General features: G+C 27.1%; 1 protein-coding gene across 1 annotated transcript; it reads right to left on the bottom strand.

Annotated features, from left to right (window-relative positions):
- Positions 1–166: 166 nt before the first annotated feature.
- LOC126846209 (uncharacterized) lies at positions 167–7682 on the bottom strand. Its single transcript, XM_050585461.1, has 11 exons — positions 7563–7682; positions 7331–7384; positions 3877–3933; positions 3772–3798; positions 3212–3236; positions 3002–3048; positions 2602–2646; positions 1698–1766; positions 930–962; positions 832–861; positions 167–222 (listed from the first exon to the last, which is right to left on the bottom strand). Exons 1-11 carry the CDS (start codon positions 7621–7623, stop codon positions 167–169), a joined length of 504 nt encoding a protein of 167 aa, XP_050441418.1. The 5' UTR covers positions 7624–7682.
- Positions 7683–8409: the final 727 nt, after the last annotated feature.

Raw genomic sequence — 8409 nt, forward strand, 5'->3', positions numbered from 1 at the left:
TATTCTGTGTAATTGGTTTTATCGCCTTGTAAGTATGTAGTTTACAATGAAATCGTTTTTTTTTGTTATGCTTAAGTTACAGGTAAAACAAGTTATAATTTATGTTAAAAAAATGTGTGATGATATGTATAGAGGGCAGACCCCGACCCCATGCATTATGTTTAGCTCACACAGATTTGATGAGGGATGTAGCTCCCCCTAGATTGTTAACCCGATTTTCACCTATGCCGATATAAAACTGTCACTATGTTGTTGATAAATATGCTAAAGTATTTGAACTGATGAAAGTTAAAAGCTATCTTTAAGGAAAAATGTTAAATGTCTTTGTTCAAACAGACAGCAGTTATACATACTCTGTCTTACAATAGAAAGCTACTGTATGGAGAACAAAACGCATGTGCCTGAGCAGATAACAAAAAACAGGAGTAATACGTTTTGGTTTCTGCGCAATACCGTGCTATGATTAGGTAGACAAATTAATTAAATAAACTACCTACTAAAAAACATCTAATATAACAAATATAACAATATTGTTTAATTGTTTTGTTCTAAACATCTAATATTTTGAAATACATACTTAGCGATATTAACAATGAAGTATTTACTATGAAATATTTTCTAGGTCTATTTTGAAAACCATATTCAGTACTTAATATATTTCGTTTGTACTCTTTAGAATAAAACTGTCTGAATCAGCTTCAGGTAAAGTAATACAATTTAGTTATTAGTATTACAATACTTAACCAAAGATAACTATTAGATTTAATTTAATTTTGTGTATGATATTGACATATTTTATTATGTAATTTAGTACAATAATGTGATACTTGCCTTTAAGTCGTCTAGACGCAGTAAATTCTCCTGTAAGAAAACAAAAAAGTATTATATAAGTATAATGTATCTATGAAGCGAATATAGATGCTCTTTACTTTTCTCTACCACATCATATTTTAATTGAGTCACTGAAATAAAAAAAAACTTCTTATCAAACTAATATTATATACATAATATTAATTATTGTTTACCGACGGTTATATTAACGTATATGAAATTTGGGAACTAAGAAAATCATTAAAAAAATGAAATATTATACTTCATCTAAATCTAAAATATACTAACAGATTAATTACAGCAAAAACATAAAACATATCCTTAACATATAGCTGAATTGATTTTCTTCAATTAAGCTGTACAATCTAAATAGTAACTAAACAATTAATCACTAATCATAAATAAGAAATAACTTATTACATATTATGTCTTAAACATAACATTCCGATTTGTTTTAGTTTTTATTCGTTATGAGCCTATAATTTTCCCAATTCAGAGTAAAAGTAAATTTCATTTTAGTGCAAATAGGTAAAAGTTATTTTAAATTGTATAAGAATAATATTACAATAACAGCACCAATTTTAAATATCGACACAATTTTAGTAGAAAAACAAATGTACTAATAATAAAATATACATATGTTAAATGTTTTGAATTCATAACTTCTGGTGTATTATGTTTTTATAACGTTTTAACAATATTAAATTAATATAAACCTTGTATTGTTTTTAGAGAGGTGCTTTCTTACTTATTAGTAAAATTTAAAGGTTCATTGCAATTTTAAGATTAAACTTCAATAGTTGTACAGCCATTATTCTCCTTATGATATTTTTTTTGAATTTTTGAAATAAATTGTTAATACTTACTATTACTGGTTACTTTAACAAAAACTATGTCACCTACGAATAGTTTACGCTTTCCATCATTGATCGCAGCTAAAAAAAAAAGGATTAAAGGATTACAAGTTCAAAAAAGTTCTACAGAACAAAATATTAATTGAAACTAAAAATAAATTGTCACGTAGGTACTATGTATCAAGAAACAAAAAGGTAACCAAAAACCTTAACTACGCGTGTTATCTAAAAATAAAATATGTTCTTAAGTTCGTACTATAATTTACAAATAAAAATACTTTTTCCATGTTTAGGAGAGAGGTGAGGTTGGTGTAAGTACTTTTCGTCAGATATGGCAGTATGTTCATCTTAACGGAAGTCACGGTAATTTTCTGATATAATCTTTTTAATTTAGTTTTTTTTTTATGATGATAATAATTTTGCTGGTTATTAAAAAAAAACGATCTGACAATACCTTTTCGGTAGTATGGTATCTTAGTTTAAATAGTTAAAGAAATACATGCGTTTTAGTTTTATTTATAAAAGTTAAAGTACTTTAATTTATAGTTCAATTTATACGCACAACGAAGAAAAAATACATAGTTGGTCCAACTAAAATTATAGTTAATATATGGACACAATACATTTTTAGTTGAAATAAATAAAAATGTATTGTTGGTATCCTATATTAACTATAAACATATTAGTTGAACCAACTATGTATTTTTTCCCGTGAATACTTAAATTAATATAAATGTTGCGGTTTGCAGACGATATATCAATAATAGAAGACAGCCAGGAAAACTTAAAGAAAATGTTACATAAATGGATAAAACGCTTAAACAGGAGTACAAGATGATAATTAACAAGACCAACCGGTTAACCGGTTAGCCTACTTATATTTTTTTAGTATTTGAAATGAATTGGTTATACTTACCATAATTTGGGTCAGATATTAAGTCTTTAGATTTTACAGGAGTACCTAAAAAAATGATAGTTTGTATTGAAAAATTTCCTCTCTAAAGAATCTAAAGGAAATGCCGACTTTACAAAATATTACCCTGAGAAAAATAACGAATTCACCGTCGTATAATATATCTAATCACACTATTTAATGACTTACATATTATCAAAACCGATCAAGAAGAGGCAAAACAAATTTTATAAAAGGTTCCACTTCGGCTTTTATTATAACCCAGTTAAAAATCTAAGCTTATACTCTTATTATGCCTGGAAGTACTACAGATTGTATACTTCAAATAAAGGTGGAAACATTTAAAATCACAACATTAATGGGAACAATCAATAAAACATAATTTATCTATGTTCGAACTTACTGTGTTCACCAAAATACTTTGCCACTTTCTTATTGTAATCGGAAGCACTGAAAACAATTGATTATTTAATGCAAAAACAAATCGATAAAAGCTACTTCTTGTTAAAATGTAAATCAATTGAAATTTGTTTGAGTTCAGACTTATAATAAAAAACCTGAATCAAATACTAAGATGATAAGTTAAATATTTAATTACAATATTATTACTTACTAATGAGTAATATACTTATCAATATCTGTAAAAAAAAAACCCTCTTTTAAAAAAAGCTATAACGAAGAACAATAATTGAGTTTATATGTATCATAAGCTATTTTTTTAAAATGACGATGTACAACTAAATAGAATGAACCTAACGTTAAAATTATATGTTTAATTAGGTTGTATTTTTTTATGATTTATTTTGATCGTGCTACGATTAGGTAGACAAGTTAACTAAATAAAAAATTATAAACAACCAAGTTGCAAAATATTATTGGAAATATAACAATAGTGTTTACTTGTCTTCACTAAATATATAATATTTTGAATTATACATTTAGCGAAATTAACAAATAATTTATTATAAAATAATTCGTAGGTTTATTTTTAAAACCGTGTTGAGTACTTTGTTTGTACTTCTTCGAATAAAAATGTCAGAATCGGCTATTGATGAAGCAATACAAATTAGTTTCAATATTTAACCGATGATAACTAATAGTTTTTTTTTAATTGTTTGTATATTATACTGACATATTTTATTATATACATAAATATAAAAATTTTATAATTACGTTGATCACCATACGGAGATACACCATCTGTAAGAAAGCACATATATTAAATAAGTATATTTTTTTTTATGAAACTTATATCGGTACATCAGAGGTCCACTTTACCAAACCTCACCAAATCATATTTTCTTTTGGGCTTTTGAGTTGTTGAGGTAGAGGTCGCTAAAAAAAAATAACCATAAGTTATCGTATTTAATATATTATCTAATTATAATAGGTACACTTGTGTGTACTTAGAAATATGACTGTATTAAATTATTTATTGCATATTTATTGAGTACAGAATTCAGCAAGTTTATGTTTTTAATTATTATATTCGAAATTATTACATTTATTATAAATGCTTTATATTATTAATCAAATCTTTAAAGTTAAAGATCCAATTGAATTTATTTGGTTTTTAAATGATTTATTACATTTTTACATACTCATTAGTTATAGTTCGTTTAATTTTAACATGTTAATGTAACATAGTATTTAAACAGTGGTTCTTTTTGATCAATTAAAATCATACTTAGTTGTCTCTAACTCGTGTTGTAGTTTTTTCTATGAAGTCATTTGTATATCTTAAAAATATTATTTAAGCTTAATTTTAAAAGTCAAAAAACTTTAATAGCTAAAAATAACATACACAATCATAGGCGGAGATTTCATTAATTTTTTGGGGGGGCTAGCATTTTTCTACCTAAAATGACCAGCAAGGGATTTACACTCCTAAATTATTAATATATAATACTATATAACATTACAAATGTATAAATAAAAATCATAATAATTATAATATAATATTTGTATATTATTTAAGTAAATACATATTATTTTAAGGCAATGTACCTATTCTTAGATCCAAATATATCAATAATTTTTTCTACATCAATATTTAAATCGTTTTCAATGTATAATATGGATGAATTATTAAACCTGTCTTGCAACCATGTTAGGTAACCATGTCTTAATTTTGCGCATAGCTGAAAAGCTGCGTTCGCATGTAGCTGAACTAATTGGCAAAGACAAGGCGACTTGAAATAATTTGAATAAGCTGGGAAATACATTTAGGGTTAGAGCCTTTTGAATTTTATCAATATTTATTGCGTTTTTTGAAAAATGTATAACTTTATTTAGCACTTGAATTAAAATTAAATGATAACATTATCAAAAACATTGTTATAATGTTTTGCCGTTTTGGAACTAAAATAATTTTCATAATTTATTCTTATTAATAATTTTAGTTTTTACTCCATTAATTAAGGAATTTATTACTTTGATAAGTGATCAAATAATTGGGGGGGCTATTGATAATTTTGGGGGTGCTAAGCCCCCCAAGCACCCCCCATCTCCGCCTATGTACACAATCGAAGCCAAGTAGAGTACACTAATAAGTTAGCAGAATGAGTAAAACTATTTATTATATCTGAAAATGATATCCTCATAATATTCAAACGCTTCAACCAATATTAGCATAGTACAAATCCAACACAATGTATGCAGGGTAAAAACCAAGAAAGGTCTCAACCAGAACAGTCAGAAATTACTGAAGCTAGGTCCAGCATCTAAAGATAAGCATTAAAGTATTTTCTCGAGTGGCATTTTTTAGGAACGTTGAGTCTACTATCTTTATTTTTATGTATTGGCTTTTCACTATGATAGCTATAATATACATTATTTTGAAATATGCTACCTTCCTACAATGTATACATTTTATAGAGGAACAATAAGGACAACTAAGTTTGGTTAGCTTATCAGATAGATTCGAGATCTGGTATCTAAATTATTTGCTTATTTCTACCAAATCTTAATATACTGGGTTCCAAAAGAAAATGTTAGTGGTTTGTGCCTGAAGTTAGGCACTTCATATAAGTGTAACAGCATATCATTTTGCTGGATTTTTCTGCACCAGTTTCTTGTACTCCTATTCAAGTTGTACGGAAGTAATGATAATAAATCATTAGAATAAAAAAAAACTTATATGTTAAACCGTAACCCAATTTGTTTATTTCTTACTGTGCTGAATGATGCTGTGCTTGTTGAAATACATTTCTTTCTTTACGGATAATATTTTTTAAAATTTTTAATGTTGTAAACTTGCGTTAAATTAATACTTAACTTTAAGAGGTGTTAAGTGTTATCGTTATTGATTATAAGACTGTGTTTCAGTTTTTATATTGTTGTACATTTAAAAAAACAGAGAAAAAGAATGTAGCATATTTCTCTGTATAATCCGTGGTTATATCACATAACAAAAAACGGCAGCCATTTTCTGCGTGGTCCGAAATAAATGAATTACAGAGTGGTCCACGGGAAGGACCAGTTGGTTTTTTTTTTATTAACTGTCCCCGTTGTTCGAAAACCATCGACCCACCTCATCATTGTTTTCCGATTAGGAACAGCACCGCGACGTCCGACGCCGAAGTGAAGTCTGAATGCGCGCTGCACTTTAGCTAACGATTCATTGTTTTTCACAAACGCGTCTTACGCAAACACACGGTGAACAACACTACACTGCGCCATAGTGATGACTAAACGGCATTATCTGACGGATCGAATGAGCTTATCTAGACCTTCCTACTCCCATTCAACGTCGAGAAAAGCCCGTCTATTTTTGTCCCTATTCCCGTGGACCACCCTGTATATATATGTATGTATTAGATATAGATATAATAATAAAAGAACAACCACTGAAAAAATAACCGAAGGTCATAGATAATACGTCCCATATTTCCCATGTTTAATTATTATCAATGTTTCCATTCTGATTTAATTTTATACTCAGTAACTTTTAATAACACAAATATCATAGAGCGGTATCAATAATTTAGTTTTAGATATAATTTACTTAAATGTTAAAATATAAAAAACGAAAATTATTTAGGTCATGAAAACATTTGAGATGCCGATGTTTAGTGTTTTTGTTTCGAAAATCTAGTATACCCGATTAATTTAACAAAAACTGTATGCTTTGACTAACTAGATAGAATTTGTGAAATTTACTTGTGGAAATTTAATAAAATCTGTCCAATAAAAAAAAATATAGTATGACGTACACAAACTAAAAAAAAAAACAGAAAATTGTAAAACCAAAACTTTACAGTTCCTCATCGAAGCTAAATTACATAAAAATTATAAACCTAACAAAACTTGACAGGCAGACGATGTATTAAGTTAAACAATTTTTCTAAAATGCTTTGAAATATCAATTGCTGGAATACATTGTATTGTCATGACGTTTTCATAATAATACATTAAAAATAAAAGTAGGTATTTAATTCTTGTTGTTAAAATACGGCTAAAACTAATCTTTTATTAATAATTAATAAACATGTATTTTTTAATAATTTATGTTTATTGAATAACATAATATTCGAAAAGCCTTATTTGACAATTACCAAATCAAAAATTAGATGAATCGTTTTTAATTTATACGTTGTCCCACTGGTTTTAGCAGTGTTTTATTTATAATTCGTTTTATTTTAGTTTTAAGATTAAACTTCAATAGTAGCTCAGCCGTTATTCTACATAATATATATACATATAATATTTGAAATAAATGTAATATACTTACTATTGGGTAAATTAACACCAACTATGTCACCTACTTTTAGGTTATATTTGGCATCTAAAAAGAACAATTAATATTGTATTGAAAGATATGGATAAAACGTTTCAATAAGTTTTTACCTCATACGTTTCAGATTACGGTTAATATTAGAATTAGTGGTTTACAACTTATACATAATAGATACGTAGATGTGGAGGCCCTTAAGTTACATAAGTGTGTATTGTTTTATACTGACCTGCTTGTAAATACATCGATAAAAAAGTAAAAACTATTTTTAAGTAATTAGTAGCATTCATTATGAATATTTTGTATTATACTTTAACAACAAGTTTAAAAAAGGTCTTCAGTATGTGACTTACAATTTTAAACTGGTCGACATACCTATTATGATTTTAGCTATGAAAAACACCTGTTGGTCGCTTGTCGACTTTTTAGGATATACCATTATGAGAACAGTAGCGTTTTACAAAAACAATGTTTCATAGTTTTACAGATGTTATATTATTTGTATGATTTAAGTCGCTGTGGCGCATATTTACCTGCACAGTGTACAAACGATACAACGCCTTCTATGGTTTTTTTTTGAACGAAACAAAGTTGTCTGTTATATTATCACTAATTTTCAGACCTTAGTCCTAAAAGTTTACACGAAAAAGCGATTTAAATAAAAAGTTTCCACCCTTCCTAGGGGAAACGATTTATAATGTTTTATTGGTTAATCAATATTTATCAGTGATACTATGCCCAAAGAGTATTCCATTTTTGGGCGTTTTTTCTCGATTTTGAAGGGGAAGGGGTGAACTTTTAAAATTTCTGATCTATAGAGTTGCTTCTTGAAGTAACAAGTTAAGCAGTTTGAAAGATATCGTGTGTCCAAACACCAAAACTAAATAAATAATATAAAATAAAAACACATCATTCTAAAAATAATACCTTCTCAGCTCCACATCGAAGCTATTAATATATAATATTTAAATATCTATATAAATAATTTATAAGTCTTACAAACTATTTGCAAATAATACAAATAGAATATAAATATATTTTAATTAAAAGCGTGTCCAGTGACACTGAATTTTTTC

The sequence above is a fragment of the Adelges cooleyi genome, unplaced genomic scaffold, assembly GCF_023614345.1.
Source record: "Adelges cooleyi isolate 19-005CV unplaced genomic scaffold, UGA_ACOO_1.1 ACOO_flye_CR_arks_rails_tigmint_CR_PRNA_9, whole genome shotgun sequence".
Taxonomy (NCBI): Eukaryota; Metazoa; Arthropoda; class Insecta; order Hemiptera; family Adelgidae; genus Adelges; species Adelges cooleyi.